The following is a 22,405-nucleotide window of genomic DNA, read 5'->3' on the forward strand; positions in this document are numbered from 1 at the left end:
ATCCCAACATCTTTGTGCTGAGAATGCATAGCTACAGGAGAGATTTTTTTAAGGGGGGGCTGGAGGTTTTTTAAGGGGGGGCTGGATGGGGGACATTTGGTGATTTTGGCACAGGACCTTAAAGTTATATAGGAGTCTATTTCAATGGGAGTTCCACACCTAAATACTTTTGAGCATCTGGGCCAGTGGCATCTGGGGTGGGATGAGAGGCTGTTTGGCGTAGCTGGAGGTCTTGGTGAAAAAGATCAGCAGTGAAAGCATTGACAATGCCGAATTTAGTAGGAAGAGAACCTAAGATATAAGCCCTGGTAGGAGGCCTGAGCTAAAGTAGTGGGCAAGCTTTGCTGATATAAAGCAAAGTTAGCAAAAGTCAGGCTGTGAGCAAATATCAGGCCCCTAAGATATAAGTGCTAGGTGCAGAGCACTCACCCAAACACATTCCAGAGGAGTGGTACCAGAACACCCCCAATATCAAGGATGGTACCAAAACATTCCCCAAGGATGACAGGAACACACTGACCCCTCCTAAAAGATAAGGTCAGGATGACAGTGTAATAAATAAAGATGTTTTAGTCAAACCAGTATGCACAAGGAAATGGGTAATAACTAGCTACGTCAGGGAGCAATAACTAACTATGTCAGAGGGGCAGTACGTAATTGGTTTGTATCAGGGTATAAAGGTGCATCTCTGAGAGAGTGTCTTGGTCCAGCCGAGGGGGAATGGAAAGTCCCGCCATTCACTGAACTACATCCATTGTCACGGGCATACATGTCTTTGTATCTTTGTAAAGTCTGCCAGGTGCCATTACCGTGCTTTGTCGACAATAAACCTGGCCTGGTGCCTTCATCCCTTCATGGATCTTGTGGTCATTGGGCGGTTCGCTTGAGGTCTGCTGTGCCGGCTGTCTGCGCAGAGCTGGGGCAGTACACAGGGAGTACACACACATGCGGCCGAACATCTAACCACACTAATCTTTATGTTTGAGTTAAAAACCCACTGAACTCCATGGGGGAGTCCATATTTCTCAGAGCAATTGGAGGTGGAGGGAGATAGGGAAGGGAGGAGAGAAGGCCAAAGGGGGGGAACCTGAAGAGAAGGGAGAAAACAAATCATTTCCAAGTTTGAAGTTTTAGTTTTTTTAAGGAAATGGGTTTGACCTTTTCAGGATTCACAAAATTGACTGTGTTAAAGTGTCTCAATAGCTCAAAAAGGCTCTTTTGGGGCTGGGTGTGTGTGTTATTGATTTGTTTGTCGTTTTTCTGTTGGGTGAAATAATTAACAATGCCATCATTAGGTTTCAGAGTACCCAGTTGATATCAGTGGTACAGGCCACATTTCTCTGAGCAATGGGATTGTGGTTGGGGACCCCATTGAGAGGGGAGAGGAGATGGTGGGACTGGAGTGGCAACCTGAAGATGGTGGAGAAAATTATTAATCTCCCTATCTGAAGAGTATTTCACAGGGTTCTATAGACAGAGACAAGGCAGGGCGGGGATATCTTTCATTGGACCAACTTCTGTTGGTGAGAGAGACAAGCTTTGGATTTTGCATAGAGCTCTTCTTTGGGTCACTTTATTTCAGGATTTCATTTATTTATTAAGGAAACGGATTTGACATTTTTATGATCCACCCCGACCCCAGGTGTGTGTGTGGGGGCGGGGAGAGAGAGAGAGAGAGAGAGAGGTACAGGAGCTCTCCAATCCCTTTTATAAATTGGGAATGCTTTTTTTGCCGGCATCTTTGTAACCACTGAGATGAGTTCCACTGAATGGGAACTACACCAGCCCCTTGCTCTTTCTCAGTGATATGCTGCATCTAAATGTGCAAGCCTGGCTGGGTCAGCTGCTCATATGCTACCAAGATAAAGGCACATAATAAACTAGAGAGCTTAGCATATCCTCCCCAAGACTGAAACATTTATTCTTCAAATAGAGAGTGCACGTTCTGAGAATTTACAAACAAATCGGTTAGTTGGCTTATACGTTAAAAATGGAGTCTGTGTGAACCCTCTGTCAGCCATTTTTTGGATCATGATGAGCTTACGGAAGACTGCAGACTTCTCAAAGATCCCACATTTCACTGATATGTAATCCACAGGCTATACTTGAAGTTTTTTTGTCCTTTTTTTAAAAGGGAGAATAGTAATTTTTTGCCATTATTAATAGATTTTAGGCCCAGAAGGGATGATTATGATAATCTAGTCTGACCCGCATAACATAGATCAGTACAATTTACCTAGTGATTTCTGCATCAAGCCCATACCTTGTGGCTGAGCTAATGAATAGGTCCGTCAATAGCTATTAGCCAAGATGGTCAGGGATGCAAGTCCATGCTCTGGGTTTCCCTAAGCCTCTGACTGCCAGATGTTGGGACTGGATGATAGGGGATGAATCTCTCAATAATTCTTCTGTTCTGTTCATTCCCTCTGAAGCACCTGGCACTGGCCACTGTCAGAAGACAGAATACTGGGCTAGATGGACCATTGGTCTGACCCAGTATGTCTGTTCTTATGACCATACATTTTAGAAAGCTAGTCCAGCCTGATTTAAAGGCCTCAAAGCATGGAGAATCTGCCATATTCCTAGGAGGGTTGTTCCATCAGTTACTTATCACCACCATTAAAGGTGTGTATCTTAGTTCTAATCTGAATTTGTCCAGTTTCATCTTCCGGCCACTGGATCTTGTTATGTCTTTTTTTCTGCTAGATTGAAGAGCCATCGGCTATCAGAAATTCCTTTCAAATCATCGGTTCAGTGACAAAAGAAAAACAAAAATGCCAGTGAAACCAGAGAAGAGAAGCAAACAAAAGTTAGCAATAAAAACACTGAAATGAAGGAAAAGAATCAAACTAAGCTCTTTCTCCCAGCCCCACCCCCAGAAGCCTCTTCTTCACTCCGGGGGTAAAAAATAATGAATTCTTAAACCTGCATTTAAATCCTAATGAAGACAAGCTTTACCCTGTGGTAACTGGTCTGGGTAAATCCTCTGGGGGAAGTGGAGTGGGGTCAGATCTGAACCTGGGAAACTCTACTCTCAAGGCCCAAAGCCGGCCAGGCAGTGTGGAGGGAGCCTCCAGGATTGGGGCTTAAATTTAACTCAGATACTCACAAGTGGCAGGGCCGGCTCTAGGCACCAGCCCTCCAAGCATGTGCTTGGGGCGGCACTTTCAAAGGGGCAGCACTTCGCGCCCCTTCCCCCCTGCCCCCTTTTTTTTTTGGTTGTGGTGGCAAAAAGCCGGAGGCAGCACTGGCCAGAGCCACTCGCCCTGTAAGTGCACAAGCTGGGATCCGTGCCCCCTGCCCAGCCCGGCGGCGCCCTGCACAGCCCACTCCAGAGGGGAAATGCGGTGCCGCCCTGGGGAGACTCAGAGCAGAGCAGCAGGACCCCTCCATCCTCCCTGCATCCCGGGCCCTGCTTCCCTCCCTCCCCGGCTCCTCACACACTCCAGGAGCCCGTATCGCTGCCGCCACAGCCCACGCTCGGCTCCAGGGGCTGCCTGGGAGAATCAGACCCGGGGGCCGCCCGAGAGGTGCAGAGACCCAGCCACACATGCCCAGGGGGCCACCCGGGAGGTGCAGAGACCCAGCCGCTCATGCCCAGGGGGCCGCTAGCGACAAGCCTGGAGAGGCTTTCGAACCAGGCGGCGAGCCGGAGTCTCGCTTGATTCTGCGTTCCAGTTCCCAGGCTGTCTCGGCTCCAGCACAGGGCCAGTCAATAAAACAAAACACAAAGTGCGTTGCGGAGCAAACCCGGACCAGTTTGGAGCCTGGCCTACAAGGCTGCCTTGTGCAGGGCTTTCTAGCATGTGGCTGGCTGCGGGCTGGGGCTAGGCACCATTTGCCCCCCACTCCCTCCCAAGCTCGGGAGATCAGATGCTGACTTTGGGAGTTCCTCCTATTCCTTGTATGGAAAGCGGCTCCCCATAGGGCTTGCAGAGACTCATCTAACACCCTCCCCCGCTGTGACTTTCCCCAGCTCCCTTTTCTTCTTGCTCCTAGCAGAGAAGCAAAGGAGAAATCTCCCAGACTCTGCTGCTTCCCACAACTCACCCCTCTCCAACATCGCCACGCCCGCCTCCTCCTGCAACCCTCCTGATACCCCCTCTCCTCCTCTGCGAGTACATCACACCCTGCTTCTCTGCCAGTGTAGAGCCCCCAGCACCCCCACACCTGCTCCTCTGTCCTAACCCTCTTTACTAGATCCCCATCCCTTTCCGGGTACAAGGTTTGAGGGTTAGTCCCTATGCCATCCATGTGCATTTGGAGCCCTAAAGATGGGGTTGCGGGGGACGGGGGCGAGATTTATACGAAAGTGAAATAAAAACAGGAGAAACGGTTTGATCCCCACTGCAAGTGTAAATGGGGATTGCTGTGGTGAACAAGGAGGTCACTTTGGGGGGGGGGGGGAGCCCAGTGCTGGGGCAGCAGGGGCGGCACTGGTGGGCGGGGAGCGGGAGCCCAGGGCTGGGGTGGGGGGGGAACCAAATTTTTTTTTGCGTGAGGCAGCAAAAAACCTTGAGCCGGCCCTGCTAGGAGAGCATCCCAACACTAAGAAATCAGATCTGCTGCAATGAACAAAGCCCCGCCCAACAAGGGGGTGTGTGGATTTGGGAGTCAAATAATAGAATTCAAGTCAACTCTTCACTTTTTTGAAAACAGTGACATTCCCCCTAACCGGACTCTGCTTTTCCCCCTGAGCACTCTTCCCAGCAGAGAGAGGGTCCCGTTTCCCATCAGAGCCCCCAGGGGCTGGGAGAACTCACAGACACAGCTGATTCTACCTCAGCCAATGAGACAGAGCCAGAAAGGGAGACACCCAATTCCTGGCCCAGACGGCTGGAAATTGAAAGTAACTTTTTGTTACCCTTCCCGCCAGGAGCCATGGCTGCAGAGATCCCTGCAGAAAGTCTCTGGGATGAACTTTCTTGTCCCATCTGCCTGGAGTATTTCCAGGAGCCGGTGTCTATCCATTGTGGGCACAACTTCTGCCGGGCCTGCATTAGCCAGTGCTGGGAGGAGACAGATACAAACTTCTCCTGCCCCCAGTGCAGAGAAACCGCCCAGCAGAGAAACTTTAGGCCCAGCAGGGAACTGGCGAGAGTTATCGAAATAGCCAGAGGGCTGAGTTTCCAGGCAGCCAAAGGCTCAGGAGGGGAGCCAGTGTGTGAGAGGCACCAGGAGGCCCTGAAACTGTTCTGCGAGGAGGATCAAACCCCCATCTGCGTGGTGTGTGATAAATCCAAGGCTCACAGATCTCACAAGGTGGCTCCCATAGAGGAGGCTTCCCAGGAGTACAAGGTAGGAAATCTCCTCCCAGCATCAGTGTTTGTACCTGCAGGGTTTTTCAGATCTATTTCCAGGCCCAGAGTACAGCTGCTCATGCAGACATCATGTAGCCTGCGGCCATAATGGTAGGTTCCCAGACTTCCAATGTTTGGGTTTCCTTCTAGTGTTACTCCTATACCCTGCTTTAATAAAGGATTTTTTTTTTTTGCTAACTACAGTGTTGTGATAAAGATTTTGAACCTTACACATAGATCTCTGCTCTGACTTGAGGACCAATTTCCAGGGGTGGGAAAAATATTCATTCTCTTGTGATGCCCTTTTCCTGAGCTAATATTTCTGTTCCAACCCACGTTCCTGCTGAGCGGGACACACCGGAGCCAGCACTGCCAGCTCCCACCATTCTAAAATCCTGAGATCTTTGAAAAGATTCAATCAGACTCTGGGAATTGATCCTCCCATGCTCTGCTTCATTCATTTCAAACCAATGGAGAAATAACTTGATTCTTGGTCCCCAAAAGATGCTGGTGGATGCGAGGTGAGGCAGGAGTGTAGTCAGAGCTCCTGACTGGTGGACAGATGATGAAGTATTTTTGGAGCAAACGTGACACCATTTGTTTTACTAGGATCAGCAATGTGAGAGCAGAGTTGTAGGAAAGAGATCTTTACTGAGGACTAGAGCAGGGGGAAGCAAACTTTTTGGCCTGAAGGCCTCATCAGGTTTCTGAAATTGTATGGAGGGACGGTTAGGGGAGGCTGTGCCTCCCCAAATAGCCAGGAATGGCCCGGCCCCCTCCTCCATCCAACCCCCCTGATTCTCTCCCCTGATGGCCCCCCCAGGACCCCTGCCCCTCCACTCCTCCCTGTCCCCTGACCACCCCAGATCGCCTGCCCCTGACTGTGCCCCCCCCCCAGGACTTCTGCCCCATCCAACCACCCCTTCTCCCTGACTGCCCCCGGGACCCCTGCCCCTGACTGCCCCCCACCGCCCCATTCAACCCCCCCTCTCCTTCCTGACCGCTCCTACCGAAACCCCTGCCCCATTCAACCCCCCGTTCCCTGCCCTCTGACTGCCCCAACCCCTATCACACCCCCACCCCCTGACCACCACCCCAAACTCCCCTGCCCCCTATCGAACCCCTCCCTGCCACCTTACTGCGCTGCCTGGAGCACTGGTAGTTGGCTGTGCTACGGTTGCCCCCCGCAGCCCCCCCCCCCGCCCAGAGCATTGTGCTGGTGAGCTGAGGCTGTGTGGGAGGGGGAACAGCTGGGGAGGGGCCGGGGGCTAGCCTTCCGGGCCAGGAGCTCAAGGGCCAGGCAGGAGGGTCCCACGGGCCGTAGTTTTGCTCACCTCTGCACTAGAGTTTGTGCATTGGCAGCCAGGGCGGGAGGGGAGCTCATTGCTCCTCAATTTTTTTTTTTTTTTTTTTTTTTTTTTTTTTGGAGCTTAACACTACCCCTCCCTCTTTTCTCTTTGCCCAGGACCAATTCCAGACCCGACTGCAGGCTCTGATGGAAGAGAGAGAAAAGCTCCTGGGATGGAAACTGACTGGAGAGAAGAGAAGCTCAGAGTACCTGGTAGGTGCCCAGTGTTGTTACCGAGCAAGGCCGTGGGGATGAATGTCAGTGTGGGAGGTTTGTGCATCTCTCTGGGGCCGTGTGCTGCTGATTGGGGATCCTGCGTGTCTGTCTCTGTTCCCCTCCTTGGGCTGGAGTGGGACTGGGACTCCTTGCCTGGCTCTGGGGCAGATTCCCCAGGAGCTTCGGGCAGCTTTGAGGCAGGGCAAATACTGATCGAATTCAGCAGCAGGTGCAGCCTGTGCTCCTCTCTGCCCAAGATGGATGGGATGTGGGGTCATGGCCCTGCCTCCTCCCTGCTGCTCTGGCAGTGTCAAGGCTGCCTTAATGGTCCATCCCCAGCTATCAGAGAGGCCTGCTGGGCTCAGCTTCAGGCTTGATCTTTGTCTGTGTCTGCACACACTGTCTGTTTCGCTCTATGTGGTGTAGCTGAAGCCGTGTCGGTCCCAGGATATTGGAGAGACAAGGTGGGGGAGGTGAGATCTTTGATTGCACCAATTTCTGTTGGTGAGAGAGACAAGCTTGCACACTGCCCAGAGCTCTTTTTCAAGTCTGGGCTGGAGACCTCTGGGTGGCTTGAATGATTCTCTCTCTCTCTCTCTCTCTCTCACCAATGGAAGTCGCTCCAATCAAAGATATCACCTGAACCCCTTGTCTCTCTCTCTCTATTATAGATGAGCACTAGAGAATCAACAGCTGAGTGACAGCCAAGCTCTCATGCTAAGTGCTGATGGTTTCACAGGGCTCTAAAACCCACCTGCACCCTGACATTGTCTTGGAAAATCACTGTGCCCCATCCAGGCATGAGACAGGGTTATTGGGCTGAATCAGAGTCATGTGGCCAAGGGGCTGCAGAGGTGAAGGGCTCAGACGGAAAGAACCTGACAATCAATTTGTCTCCCATTCTCATAACTTTTCTGTGCCCGCCTATGACTCAGATCATAGCACCGATCAGCCCCAACTGAGCTGGGTCTGATTGGATTTCACCTTGGCTAGCAACCGGCACCCAGGACCACACCAGGGAAGCAGCACCTTAGAAGTTATTAAAGGGCTTTCAGTCTCTGTAAATACGCGTACATCTTGGATACGCACATGGGAAAGTGATGTGAGCATGCTCGAGGAGACAGGTTCACCTCAAGCCAGTGTGCGGAGTGGTAGCAGGCAGCTGTGGAAAGGGGGCAGAGTTAAGGTTGGGTGGGAGTGTGGTGTGGGAGGCGCGACCTTAACTCTGCATTCCCTTGATTTCAGAGCTGTGTTTGTCTTTGCTTCATTCTTGATTTCATGGTTTAAGTTTATGGCCTGGGGCTGCACTAGAGATCCTGAGCTCTGCACTAACACAGTTAGTTTTCTAGAGACTGAATTCTCATGTCTCTTCAGAGGTGCGGCTGAGCATCCTTCCGGGGCATGTGAATATTGGGAGCTTCCTCAGTAAAACTTGAGAGTTTTGGTTTGTTTTCTTATTTTTAATTTTGTTTTCTGTACCCCGTTCAGTCTCTCTCAGGAAGTCTCTGCGAATGTACCTCTGAATCCTGCCCTTTCTACGGCTGAAAGGACTTAGATTGTCACAGTTCACTGATCGCAACAGAAAGAAACCATGTCAGAGGGGAAGGGAATTTAGGCTGAGGTGGGACTTTCTAGGAAAATCTTCTCTCTGGGCAAATGGGGAAAGTTTCTGTCTGCTTTTGAGGTGCTAAATATTTAGACATTTCCCCCTCCTTCTGACACAGGGTTGTGTGAAATCTCCCCTGCCTGTCGGTGTGTCCATGATGTGCCCTTTCCCTGTTTGTGCCTCTTCTTTACAGGGAAAGACAGAAGCTGAGAGAGAGAAAATTGTGTCTCAATTTAAGCAGCTGCACCAATTTCTGGAGGAAGAAGAGCGAATCCTGCTGGCCCGACTGGGAGAGCTGGAGAAGGAGATTGTGAAGCTGCAGGGTGAAAATATCACCAAAGTCTCCGCGGAGATTTCCCGTCTCAGCGAGCTGATCAGCGAGATGGAGGGGAAGTGCCAGCAGCCAGCAAGTGAATTCCTGCAGGTGGGACCTCAGATCCTTGGAGATATTTGGGAAATGGATGAACGGGGAGACCCATATGGCTTGGAGTGCAGGATCCTAACACTACAGTGGAACTCACTGTTTCTAATTTTTACGTAGGAATCTTCTCTCTCACTCTCTCTTTAATGGTACCTCATTTTATTGTTAGGAACTGTTTTGTTAAAATGTGAATTCTCTGGTTTATGATCACTATCACTTGCTTCTGTTTTATTATTCTCCTTTGTATTATTAGTAATTTGATTAGGGGTATGGAACAGTTTCCATTTGAGCAGAGATTTAAAAGACTGGGAGTGTTCAGCTTAGAAAGGAGGTGACTAAGAGGGGATATGATGAAGGTCTATGAAATCATGATGGTGCGGAGAAAGTCACCCAATGAAATGAAAAGGCAGCAGGTTCAAAACAAACATTAAGACGTGCTTCTTCATAGACCTCACAGTCAACCTGTGGAACTCATTGTCACGGGATGGTGTGTAGGCCAAATGTATAACAGGATTAAAAAAAGAATTAGATAAGTTCATGGAGGATAGGTCCATAAATGGCTGTTAGCCAAGATGGTCAGGGACACAACCCGTTCTTGTGTTGTTACGGATTGAAGGATCCTGGGAGAGGGGCCCTATTGTAGGGTTTAGATTTTAATGGTCTTTTTTACAGTGTTCTGGGTCCATGTCTGGCCCACATCCCTGCGGGAGCAGCGTCCGTTAATAACACACATGAATTCTTCTGCACTCCTGATGGAGGGAAATATTATTTAAATAATGTGATCCCCGTTTCACGGAGAGAAAGGGGGACTGTGGTTTGGAAATCATGCCAAGCCAGCTGCCGTTCTCCCCATGACACCACCAACACCCCTGAACCAGGATCACAGTATGGCCCACCCCAGCCTCTTCTCCACCAGCCGACTTCCTTCTCGTGGTTCTCACTGGTAACTGAACTCTTTGTTCTCTGTCTCCCCCTCTCTAGGACGTCAGAAGCACCTTGAGCAGGTACGTGGCTCCGTCTCACTCTCAGGGAAGCGTCACTGTGCGGGGGAGGGGTTTGAGCGCCATGTGAGGCCCACATCTCCTCAGGGCACCACGGCCAACTGTGTGGGGCAGGGTCACCCCTCAGATCCAAATCCCCCCTCTGCTGACGTTACTCCTGGGATTGATGTTCTTTATTCGAGACGCTGAGATGATGAAGCATGAGGGCAAGTTAATAGACCCGAATAGATTCATTAAATCTCGTGTGTCCCGGGGAACGGGAATATGGACCCTTCCAGAGCAGCAGTGTTCAAATATGTCCAGCTTGTGTCTGTTTGGTGCCCTGGTGAGGTGATTTGAGGTAAGTGGTCTCAATCCATTTCTGACTGGGCAGGTGTGCACACCACAAAGCGCAGCGGAGTCAGTGCAGTTTGTTGGCCCATCTGCCTGCTTCACTTCCCCTCGATGTCGTCTCTCGCCAGGTCATGCTGGAAACAAATTGGGCTGCTGCGGGTGAAGCTTGTGCTGCCCTTGCCTGAGCGGTACCTGCTCTGAGGCCGGGATACATAGAACAATCCAACCTCCAGGCCCTGCAGTTCAGCAGTTTTCACGGGCATGAAATTCATCTGAAATGAGGATAAAATCGTGATTTACAATCAATCAATTAGAGAATTCTGTTTCTCTCCAGGTGCGAACAGGGGAAGTTCCAGCAGCCAGTGGACATTTCTCCTGATCTGGCAAAGCGACTTGGTGATTTTACCCAGAAAAACATTGTACTAAAGGAGCCTCTGAAGAAATTCCAAGGTACTGAGCAGGGACTGAAAAAGGAAAATGGAGTCTGATCCCTGTGAATGTTGGCGGAAACGGGCCCTGTCCAATTAGCTGCGAATGTAAAACCCAATTTAAAGAACATGGAAGAAATATAGACAAAGTTTTGAATTAGCTAAGAAATGTCCCCCAAGATATAAGATATTTATGGCGAAACAACAATAGTCCGAATGTGATTCATTGTCGCCTCCCTTACCCTAATTCTTGAGGACTGCAAAGTACTTGGTTGACTGAAACTCTGTGCTAATGCAAAGGGCTCCATCTTCTCTTCCTGACTCTGTTTCATTCCAGTCTCACCTGTCTAGGAATTTTCTCTTGTAGAAAGGCGAGAAACACTAAATGCCACATAAGCCGTGTTTATAACCATGTTATTAGTGCTGAAAGGGGTCCGTAAGCCTGATACTGGCCCATCTCCATATGGGCGAATTTTACACTCTCTCTCTCTCTCTCTTCATCTCTCTCTCTGGGTCTCTCTGCCTTTTTCTCTCTGTTCGTGGCCCAGAACTAAAGCACAGTTATTCTGATTAATTGTAGAAATCCTGCATGAAACCTAATTTTGATACCATGCAATCTCTTTCTCTCCCTCTCCTCCCTAGACGCTCTGATGTTTGAATTGCAGACAGCAAGTAAGTGGATCTCTGGAAAAAGGGGGTAGTGGAATGGGTGGGGTTTTAGATGGATTGAGAGAAAAGGACAGTTTGTGTTTGTGGCGCGGGATTCACTTGAGGAAGACGCTTCTGAGATCGAACAAAACAGAGGCCCCTCATCTATAGAGAGTGAGCATTGCAGGGGAGGGGGCTGGCCTTAAGCACTCCAATATATTATTAACCCCTTAATTGGTGTGCGATGTACTGCCTGAGTGAGGGCTCTGACTCCTCTGTTATGCTGAGGGGGTCGGTGCCTGGTCTGACCCTTCCTCGGTGTGTCCATATGACATCACCGCCTTCTCTGTCTCTCCTTGTGGCTCCCACCTCTCCCTTCCCCCTGAGTTCTTGGGTTGCCAACTAGGCCTCCTCCTCTCCCATTCGCCATGGGCTGGGGGCCCTGCTCTGATGTACCCACCAACTCCCTCCTGCCTGCTTCCACCCAGGGCTACTGCCTCTGCCCCTTGTCCCAGCTGCACTGGGGTTCGTGCTCCCCTCTCTGCTGCCTCCTTGATTCCCTCTGACTGGGGGTGTCTCCCCAAGAGGCTGCTGAGGCTGATGCCTCCTTGGTCCCACCCCAGGCTCTGCTGCCTGTCCCTGCTGCTGAGAGTGGAGAGCCACAGCACGGGGAGCAGGGAGATGCAGCAGGGGAAGAGATATAGCTGCAGATTCTGCATCTCCAACTGCACCTCTAGGCCCTGGGAGGTGGGAGCCGCGGTGAAATCCCTGCTCAGCCCCAGCACAGAGGCAGCTCCCTGAGACCCAGGACAGAGAGGCAGGAAATCAGGGAGGGTCCCAGCCAGGACGGGGCTGCTGGGGAATGTGAGAAATGGTCCCAACCTCCCCCAGGGCTGAGCTCTGCCTCTAACACTCTGATTCTCTCTGTCCAGTGACTCTGGATCCAGACACGGCTCATCCCCAACTCGTCCTGTCTGCGGATCAGAAAAGTGTGAGACTGGGGGAGACACGGCAGCAAGTGCCCAACAACCCTGAGAGATTTGACACTGCACGCTGCGTGCTGGGCTGTGAGGGATTCACCTCAGGGAGACATTGCTGGGAGGTGGAGGTGGAGGCTGGGCGATACTGTGCTGTGGGGGTAGCCAGAGAGTCTGTGAGGAGGAAGCGGGGGTTGACTTTTAACCCTAAGGAGGGGATCTGGGCTGTGCAGTGGCTGCATGGGGATCGATATCAGGCTCGCACCTCCCCTGAGACCACAGTGTCAGTGGGCTGGGTCCCCAGCAGGATCCGGGTTTGTCTGGACTGTGACGAGGGGCGGGTGGCATTTTTCAGTGCTCACAACAAGGCCCCAGTCTTCACTTTCCCACCAGCGTCTTTCAAGGGGGAGAGAATCCGCCCTTGGTTCTGTTTCTGGGGCAGTGAACCTGAAACCGAGTTGAGACTCTGTTCCTGATACACAGGGTTATCTGTCTGCCTGCAGGCTATGAAATGGGCTTCTCTAGCCTCTGGCACCCTCATTTCTACACCCTGGAATCTAGAGTGGGCTGGTGACCTGTTCTCCCCCCTCCAAAACACCAACCAAACAAAACCACCCAACCCTCAGGGACATGGACCAGCCTGTTTGTCACTGTTCTCTATGATCCCGGAGTACTCTAGCATTCTGTGTGGTCAGAGAGCAAGAGTTGTTGTCCTGGGTGAGGGAGGACAGTACAGGTGGCAAATCTTTGGGGCAGGAGAGGGACAGGAGAAAATGGTTAATCTTCACTTTTGATGAGAGTTTTCTAGAATTTAGCAAATTCTCGTCTCCTGCTGGGTAAAATATAGCAATAAACCCAGGAGCCATCAGAACTAGTTGATTCACCGGTGTGGGGTTTGTTTGCTTTTTACTGACATGCTCGGTGGGGTCAAGGTGGGTTATAGGCCATTGGAATTGCAACAACAGTAATGATCATGCCTCTGCTAGGCCACATTCAGGTGCTTTCACCCAGAGTCTGTTGGATCTGAATTTCCCAGCCCGGGCGCATCAAGCATTCAGACAGTACAGTGACATGTAGCTAGCTACTGGTTTATACTTTGTATAGACCAGCGTCACATATGTAGTTGTGCGGCACCTCTACTGGCCGTGTTCAGAAACTAAAGGGCATCATCATCTGTTCGAGACCTTGAATGTATGGTTTGTGCTTTACAAAATGGCGTCCTGACCCCTCACGTACAGTATGTGTGAGGTCATGACCTCACTCGTATGGTGTATGAGAGGTCATGCCATGCTGAGGATACTATTTTGTAGAGCTGGTCTGTTGCAGGGACGGATGCATTTGGGGACCAGACAGAATTGTCCTGTGGGTGGATCTGGCCCATGGGCCACCAGCTGAACTAGCTTTATAGGTAGGGTGACCACCCATCCCTTATATCAAGGGCCTGTCTCTTATTTCATTGATGTGTCCCTTAGGGTGGCCACCCATCCCTTATTTAAAGGGATGTCCCTTGACCACAGTCAGCATTAAATTGATGATGATGATTGCATTGTATATTTAAGGGCAGTAGGAATTAACTCTTGAGAGAAACGTGCGTGATGTGCTACGAGAAATGGTATTTGCCTAAAATGTCCTTGAAAATAAAGAATTGCCCCTTATTTTTCATGTGGTCTCCCTTGTTTCTATGCAGCAAAAGTGGTCACTCTGCTTGTCGGTCAGAAGAAGCTAGGCAGATAGGAGGTTCAAAGTTCCTGTCTGTGTAACAGTAACAGAGCGTGGCTGCGGACACACATGTCACTGTTACCAGTGGGGATCTAAAGTAGGAACTTCAGCCCTGAAATCACAAGCCCCGACCCCTTGCCTTGAAGCAGTAACATCTTTGAACGGCGAGCCATGAGCTGGTTGTTTGTGACTGGGGCTGGCCACTAGGGGGATATGATCTCTTGCATTAAACCAATGTATGAAATAACTACAAAGCCAATCAGAGGGGACGTGTCCTAGCATTGCCCTTGTCTCCTCCAGCTCTGCTTTTCCCTGGAGGGGCCCTGAGGTTTCTTCTCTGCAATTCTTTCAACAGGACGCGCAGAGAGCCAAGTGGCTGCAGGTTTGTGAGGTAGTGGCCATGGGGTGAGCCCCTAGGATGAGCAGGCAGGAGATGGGGAAGCTGAGGCTGGAGGAGAGAGAAGTCCTGTCAGACTCCAGTCTCCTGCTGTTCAGATCAATGAGCAAATGACTGTGAAAGCCTGTGGGATTTGGGCAAAGGCAACTGGTGGAATTAAAACACCACACACAAACCAGGGCCAAGGGATCATGTCTCAGACATTCTTAATGAGGCCAAGACACATGGGCCAGACTCTCCATGGGTAGCTGTAGCCATTTCTGTTTAAGGGCCAAATTCCTCCCTGCCGCTAAGTGGGTGCCCATCTCATTCAATGAGGGGCCAGATCCCCCTCTGCTGCACGTTGGTGTTGCTCCATGGGCAAGAGTTCCAGGGGGAGTAAATCAGTGGAGCTTCATTCTTTCTCTTTCTTGTGTAGCTACTCTTAAATTAAAAGAAGAGAAAAGAAAGGCAATGGCTCTCCCACCAGGAGCGCTTGTATCGCTTGGATTGTCAGTAGGGGGCATTGTGGTATGGCTCCTGGAGGCCAGTAACAGTCCACGTAAGCAACCTAACTACATCGCCTGTGACATGAAACCACTTGAGACGGTGGTGTTCTTATGTCAGCATAGAGAGGCACTTATGTCAGCCGGAGCCGAATTTAAGTGAAGACACTTCCACACCCAGATTGACGCAAAGCAGCTTATGTCGACCCAACCACGTAGTGTAGACCAGGCCCTGGTTTAGTAACACTCAACTCCTGTTATCATAGGACAGACTAAGCATGTGAGTGAGGAAGTGGCTGCTGTGGCGTGTAGAGGCTAATGAAAACAACAGTTATGGTGCTGCTCCACACACCAAGCAGGTGCGCAGCCTTAATGTAGGCCTACTCACCAAAGCTTTACCAGTAACATTTGCCTTATTTTGGCACATCCTTGCCCGCCTACATGCTCAATTTTGAGTCCTGTCACTAAAACCCTGATGAAGTAAAACTACCACTGCAAATGACATAAGCCCTCTCCTGGCCCTGTTTGTCCAGTATGATGCCGGTGTGGGGGCTGCAGGACGGGTACCAGCAAAAACAACCCTCCAGCAATGTCCCTGTGGCTGCCCAGGTGACTGCTCTGTTCACAATTTGGAACCCTCCTGCCAAGGGGTCACAGTGGCTGGAACCTCCCACTCCCGCAACTTTAGCCCGTGTGTTTTGGAAATACCTCTGTCCCTGCAGCCCACCTTGGTGAGCTCAGGTGTGGCTCTATCTGCTGCTCCAGCTAAAGGTCCTGTTGCCATCTGGTCCAGGAAAGAAGTCTTAGCCCAGTGGTTCTCAACCTTTTTGGGCTCAGGAGCCATTTGTCAATGTTTATAGCCTGTTGTGACCCAGTAAATAGTCTGGGGGTGGAGACCCTAGGGTGGTTTTGGTCAGATCCTGCCTTCCGGGGGGGTAGGGTCCAGCCAGGCACTCACCGCATAGTGGTGGCTCCTGCATCTCCTGTGCTGTGGGGCTGGCTGGGCTTGGCTCTCCGTTCTGGGCACTGCAACCTCCGGGGTTACAGCGCTGCTTGGTTTCCTCCCCATCCCCCCCTGACTGGACCCAATCTGTGTGAGTGGAGTTGTGCCCTGGCTCATGGGCTTGCAGGGCCACTCACTCAGGTTTGGCCTACCCAGACTCCTGTTACCATGATGGCTGGGCCAAACTGAGTGGTGCTGGGACCCCAGAGGTTGCGGTGCCTGGAGCAGGGAGGTGAGCCCAGCCAGCCCCGTGAGACAGGAGCTGCCATGCGACCCTTTGAAACATTCTGGTGATCCAATTTTTGGTCCCAGTCCATGGGTTGAGTCGTGACACCCTGGAGTAGATGTCTTCAGCCTGTGTTGGGGTGGGGAGCAGTGCAAGCCCTGCTACAGAATCCCCGCAGACATAAAGGTGTCTATTCTCACATTTCAAAGGCGAGCCAGACATTGAGGTAGGACAGAGAAGAGCAGCAATGCCAGACAAAGGGGAAGAAATTCTGGGAGTTGTACCACTAGGCAAAGGAGACCAATGGTCTTGCAGAGGCTGACTTCTGGGCCCATCATGCTTGGCACAGACAACACCCCCACTCTGAACACCTGGAGGAAGGAAATTCAGCAGCACCCAGTGATGTTCATAGAATATCAGGGTTGGAAGGGACCTCAGGAAGTCATCTAGTCCAACCCCCTGCTCAAAGCAGGACCAATCCCCAAACAGATTTTTGCCCTGATCCCTAAATGGCCCCCTCAAGGATTTAACTCACAACGCTGGGTTTAGCAGGCCAATGCTCAAACCACTGAGCTATCCCTCCCCCTGAGCTCACTGAGGTTGCCTGCAAACAACCCGGAGTTCTTCCAGTTCCAGACAAGCCCAGACACATAACCCACTGGGAATGGGGAAGGGAGCTCAGGTGGGTACATTAATACTTCTTTTTTCTGTTTACATGCTTCATGGGCTTCCAAACCTCCCCCAATCTTTCCATCCTCTTCCTTTGCTGCATTTTATACGGTGGCTGCATGCACACAGGCAGAGAGGGAATGAATTGCCCTTTGAAGTAGACTCACTATTTTAAAAATGTGCCCTAGTAATAAAAATAAGGGATATGGTTAGCAACTTTTTAACTCAGCTTTCATGTATTTATTTTTGAGATGAGCACTCTTCCCAGCAGAGAGAGGGTCCCATTTCTCATCAGAACCCCCAGGGGCTGGGAGAACTCACAGACACAGCTGATTCTAGGTCAGCCAATGAGACAGAGCCAGGAAGGGAGACACCCAATTTCTGTCCCAGACAGCTGGAAATTGAAAGTAACTTTTTGTTACCCTTCCTGCCAGAAGCCATGGCTGCAGAGAGCCCTGCGGAAAGTCTCCGGGATGAACTTTCTTGTCCCATCTGCCTGGAGTATTTCACAGACCCGGTGACTATCGAGTGTGGGCACAACTTCTGCCGGGCCTGCATCAGCCAGTGCTGGGGGGAGTTAGAAACAAACTTCTCCTGCCCCCAGTGCAGAGAAACCACCCAGCAGAGAAACCTGCGGCCCAACAGACAGCTGGGGAACGTGGTGGAGTTAGTGAAACGCCTGAGGTTCCAGGCGGTTACAGAGCCTGAGGGAGAGAGAGTGTGTGAGAGGCACCAGGAAGCTCTGAAACTCTTTTGTGGGGAGGATCAAACCCCCATCTGTGTGGTGTGTGATAAATCCAAGGCTCACAGATCTCACACGGTGGTTCCCATAGAGGAGGCTGCCCAGGAGTACAAGGTAGGAAATCTCCACCCAGAATCAGTATTTGCACCTAGGGGTTTTTCAAATCTATTTCCAGGCCCATAGTACAGCTGCTCATGCAGACACCATGTAGCCTGCGGCCATAACTGTGGGTTCCCAGACTTCCAATGTTTGGGTTTCCTTCTAGTGTCACAGAACTCCTATGTCCTGCTGTCATAAAGGATGGGTTTTTTTTTTTTTTTTTGCTAACTACAGTGTTGTGATAAAGATTTAGAACGTTACACATGGATCTCTGCTCTGATGTGAGGACCAATTTCCAGAAGTGGGTAGGGGAAAATATTCATTCTCTTGTGATTCCCTTTTCCTGAGCTAATATTTCTGTTCCAACCCACGTTCCTGCTGAGCGGGACACACCGGAACCAGCACTACCAGCCCCCACCGTTCTAAAATCCTGAGATCTTTGAAAAGATTCAGTCAGACTCTGGGAATTTATCCTTCCACGCTCTGCTTCAGTCCTTTCAAACCAATGGAGAAATAACTTGATTCTTGGTCCCAAAAAGATGCTGAGGGATGTGAGGTGAGGCAGTGGTGTAGTTAGAGCTCCTGACTGGTGGACAGATGATGAAACCCAGTTTGTGCTCCTAGCCCCCAGGTGTCAGAATGAACTAGCTCTCCTCTGCTACCTGCTGTTTTCCCCCAGTTCCTGCAGCATCCATGGCCTGGCCTGAGTTGCCATGTGGGTGCTCTCCTGGCCAGCTGCTGTAAATAAGCTGGAAACGTAAATCCCTGCAGCAACATTATTGCAGGGGGAGAGGGGGAAATCATTGCTCCTCATGCTCCAAAAGAAAAAAAATTAACACCCCCCCCCGCTCCTCCCATTTGTCTTTGCCCAGGAACAATTTCAGACCCGACTGCAGGCTCTGAAAAAAGAGAGAGAAAAGCTCCTGGGATGGAAACTGACTGGAGAGAAGAGAAGCTCACAGTACCTGGTAGGAGCCCAGTGTTGTTACCCAGGAGGGTCGTGGGGATGAATGTGTGGGAGGATTGTGCGTCTCTGGGGCTGTGTGCTTCTGGTTTGGGATTGTGTGTGTCTCTCTCTGTTCCCCTCTGTGGGCTGGAGTGGGACTGGGACTCCTTGCCTGGCTCTGGGGCTAGGACAGATTCCCCAGGGGCTCTGGGCAGCCTTGGGACAGGGCAGATGCTGATCGAATCCAGCAGCAGGTGCAGCCTGTGCTTCCCTCTGCCCATGATGGAGGGGATGTGGGGTCATGGCCCGACCTCCTCCCTTCAGCTCAAGCAGCGCCAAGGCTGCGTTCATGGTCCATCCCCAGCTATCGGAGTGGCCTGTTCGGCTCGGCTTCAGGCTTGATCTTTGTGTCTGCACACACTGTGTGTTTCGCTGTATGCCAGGGGTGGGCGAACCGGCCCTCGGGCTGGATGTGGCCCGTCAGGGCTTTGGATCTGACCCACGGGGCTGCCGGCACTGTTAGGTAAAAAGCAAGTCCTTACTCACCTCTCCAGCACCCGAGTTCGTGCGGAGTTGGTATGGGGCTCACAATCTGTCAGAGACCAGACATCAATTCGTTGATCAACGGGCTCACACTATCCTTAGCTTAAAAGGCTTCGGAGTAAGTGTGGCGAGTTTATTAGGGGTGAGCATCAATATTTATACACAGAAGTAAACAAAGTGATTAACAGATCATAATGGTCATGCATAATCAATCAAGATTCTACAGGATAAAACAGGTTAAAATGTAAATTTAAAAAGACAAAAGGGGAGATGGCTACTTAAGGGGAGGGGGGGTGTCATGAGTAGTTCGCAGGTCAGAGCTTTGATTAAAAGTTTCAGACAGAGACATCAAGTCTGGGTTAAGTTTAAGATCATCAAAAGTTCAGACTCAACATTCCTCCATTTGTAGCTTTGGGATAACTATTTACCAAAAGCTACACCCCATTTTAAGGAGCCAAGGGCCGCTTGGCAATTTCAGCCTGGGCCAACTCGAAGAGAGTAAGGCCTTTGGCTGAAGTAGGAAAAGAATAAACTGACCCACATGAGTATATGAGGGAGGGGACACACTGAATACAGCAACACAGTATTATAAGGATTACTATGGCCCCAACAATACCCACCAGGAGTTTTTTAACCCACCCAAATCCAGGCAGCCAATTCCATAAGGCTCCCCACCAATCATAAGGTGGCTGGCCAGAGGAGTAGTTCTTAGCCATTTCCCTTAGATGTTTGGTACGTTGAAAGGTGTCAGGGTAGGTGTCATTTACAAAAACACAGCATTCTTCATTTATGAGGGCGCAAGTTCCTTCCTGGGCTGCTAACATTATGTCTAAAGCCATTCGGTTTTGCAAAGCTAACTGGCGCAGTTGGGACATTTTCCCGGCCTGATTCTCAAATAGGGTCGCAGTTTCATTGGTTAAAGATTCTAGTAGTCCCTGTAGACGGATGACACCACCCCTCAAGCTAATGAGACCAGCCCACCGCTGCCATGACAAACCATCACGGATATTAATATCTCTGAAGGTTTCACGGATGTTACGAACGTGGGGAAAATGGGGGGGGGTGAGGGAGATGCGAGAAGGCGGTGTGAGCCACGCTAAATAACATGACCCTGCCCAATCAGGGGAGAGAAAGTAATAAGCTTTGGGCCCGCACACCCAGTATGTTCCATACATTGCGTTTCGGGTATTCCATTTCTCAAAGTAGGAGGTAACCCACCACCCGTTGGACTACTGTTCCCCTGGTAACGCAGAGGGGTCGTTGTGCAAACTGCAGAGGCACAATTTGGTAGTGGTGTTTTCAAAGTGCAGTGTAGTACTGCTTGAGCAGTTGTAGAAGGCAATCGTATATCCCTTAACAATTAGTTGGACACCCTCGTGATCTGAGCAGGGCTTCTTAAAAGCTGACTCTGAAGGCTTGCCCACCCATGAAAAAGTTGGATCGGGGTGAGGGATCCACATATGGGATAAGTGGGATGCGCAAGGCTTGAAGCCAAGATTTTTACTAAAGGCGGTGCCATTAAAATACATGTTGCATTTACTTGTTCCCACAAAAGTTGACCCCTTTTCTTTAACAAAACACAGTGATCCTGTCTGATTGGTTACCCTGAGATATCTGTTAATTGGCACTCCTGTTTTGTCCCATGTAAGATTGTGTTGGACTGGATCTTTTACTCTAGCCGGTGACATCCAAGTCATATTAGCAGTGGTCAGGGGAATGGGTGTGAAGGGGAGTCCCTGTTCTGCATTTACTGGAAATTGAGTACATACCCAGCAATTACTTCTATTTCCTAAAATACGAGTTTTAACCTCGTGGGAATATCTAATAAAAGCATTATCTTCATAAGCAGAAAATAAACTAAAAAGGCGTAATAAAAAACATACAGTTGTCAGAATAAAAGGTCCTCTCATTTTTTCCGAGTCAATTTAAGTCTGATGTCTGAAAGAGGTAAGCTGGTCCACTGGTCAGAGGCAGTGTCTTCAGTGGTGGCAAGAGCTGTTGGTCCGTCACTGTGGTCCACTACGGCTGGCTTGACGTGGGAGTAGTGGATCCAGGATTTGCGTCCTTCCAGGAACACTGCAGTCTGGGTTGTTAAAAGAACCTGGTGGGGTCCAGTAAACCTCGTCTGGAGGGTGTCGCCACGAACTAACTTTTTGGCCCAGATGAAGTCCCCTGGTTGGAACGGGTGGATCTGTTCTTCTAGTGGCACGGTCTGGGAAAACTGCGAGGCTTTCCAAAGGGTACGGAGGCGAGCCTGTAGGGAGAGAAACTGGCACGCGGTCATATGATCCCCTCCCAATAGTGAAACATCAGCACCTGGTAGCGCCCCGCCTTTGAAAGGGGGGTGTCCATAGAGCAGTTCAAAGGGGGATAATCCCAATACGCGGGTTGGGCGAGTACGAAGGTGAAACAGGACCAAGGGAAGTACCTGAGGCCACTTTAACCCTGTTTCCTGACAGTATTTAGCCAATGTGAGCTTAAACTCCCTATTCATACGCTCAACTTTCCCGCTAGACTGGGGGTGGTAGGGTGTATGAAAGGAGTGTGAAATGCCCAGTCCTTGTTCTAAACGGCCAAGGACATTACCAGTAAAGTGGGGTCCGCGATCTGAGTCAAGCACGAGAGGGATGCCAAAACGGGGTACAATGTCTCTAAGGAGAATCTTTGCCACTGTGGCAGCAGTACAATTAGCAGTAGGAAAAGCTTCGACCCATGAAGTCAGAGGGCAAACCAAAACAAGGAGGTGCTTTTTCCCAAAAGCCTTTGGCATATCTGCAAAGTCAATTTGAAGATGTTGAAATGGAGCAGCAGGCGGAGGTCTTCCACCCTTAATTTTGCTAAGGGGCGGAGCAGGTCCATTACGTTGACATGTGCTGCATGCTTTCACTATTGACAGGCAGTAGGGTTGAATGCCTGGAGCATACCAAAAGCGAGCGATGGTGTCCACAAGGGCGTGTGTGCCGTAGTGACCCCCCTTATCATGGTGCCAGCGAACTGCCACGGGGTATGTGGAGCGAGGGAGGCAGGCTCGGCCATCCGGCATAAGCCAGGTCCCTTTGACCAGAGTGGCTCCGAGGCTCTCCCACGACTGTAGTTCAGCAGCGGGTACTGGTACGGGGTGCGGCGGAGTAAAGGAGGAGGTTACAATAGCCAACGTGGGCATGGCTAAGGGTAAGACGGCAGCCGTTTTGGCGGAGGCGTCAGCCAGGGCATTCCCACGGGTGACGGGGCTATCATCTTTAGTATGGGCCCGGCAGTGAACTACAGCCAGGACTGAGGGTTCTTGGAGGGCGTCCAA

At 50.6% G+C, this 22,405-nt stretch overlaps 2 protein-coding genes across 2 annotated transcripts in view; both read left to right on the forward strand.

Annotated features, from left to right (window-relative positions):
• Positions 1-4,821: 4,821 nt before the first annotated feature.
• On the forward strand, positions 4,822-13,872 carry LOC123345101 (zinc finger protein RFP-like). The gene is made up of 7 exons (XM_044981744.1): positions 4,822-5,298; positions 6,766-6,861; positions 8,664-8,894; positions 9,873-9,895; positions 10,560-10,675; positions 11,296-11,325; positions 12,234-13,872. Exons 1-7 carry the CDS (start codon positions 4,882-4,884, stop codon positions 12,752-12,754), a joined length of 1,434 nt encoding a protein of 477 aa, XP_044837679.1. The 5' UTR covers positions 4,822-4,881; the 3' UTR covers positions 12,755-13,872.
• Positions 13,873-17,177: 3,305 nt separating this feature from the next.
• LOC123345367 (zinc finger protein RFP-like) overlaps positions 17,178-22,405 on the forward strand; it is a 30,238-nt gene continuing 25,010 nt past the window's right edge. The window contains exons 1-2 of the mRNA XM_044982162.1: positions 17,178-17,633; positions 18,491-18,586. Of these exons, the coding sequence (XP_044838097.1) occupies positions 17,217-17,633; positions 18,491-18,586 (513 nt within the window). The 5' untranslated portion in view covers positions 17,178-17,216. The remainder of the gene's footprint in view (positions 17,634-18,490; positions 18,587-22,405) is intronic.

Source organism: Mauremys mutica, chromosome 12, assembly GCF_020497125.1.
Source record: "Mauremys mutica isolate MM-2020 ecotype Southern chromosome 12, ASM2049712v1, whole genome shotgun sequence".
NCBI lineage: Eukaryota > Metazoa > Chordata > Testudines > Geoemydidae > Mauremys > Mauremys mutica.

Coding starts and splice junctions, on each gene's coding strand:
- LOC123345101 (XM_044981744.1), top strand. CDS start 4,882: ATGGCTGCAGAGATCCCTGCAGAAAGTCTCTGGGATGAACTTTCTTGT. Junction 9,896..10,559: donor GTCAGAAGCACCTTGAGCAG/GTACGTGGCTCC, acceptor GTTTCTCTCCAG/GTGCGAACAGGGGAAGTTCC. Junction 10,676..11,295: donor GCCTCTGAAGAAATTCCAAG/GTACTGAGCAGG, acceptor TCTCCTCCCTAG/ACGCTCTGATGTTTGAATTG.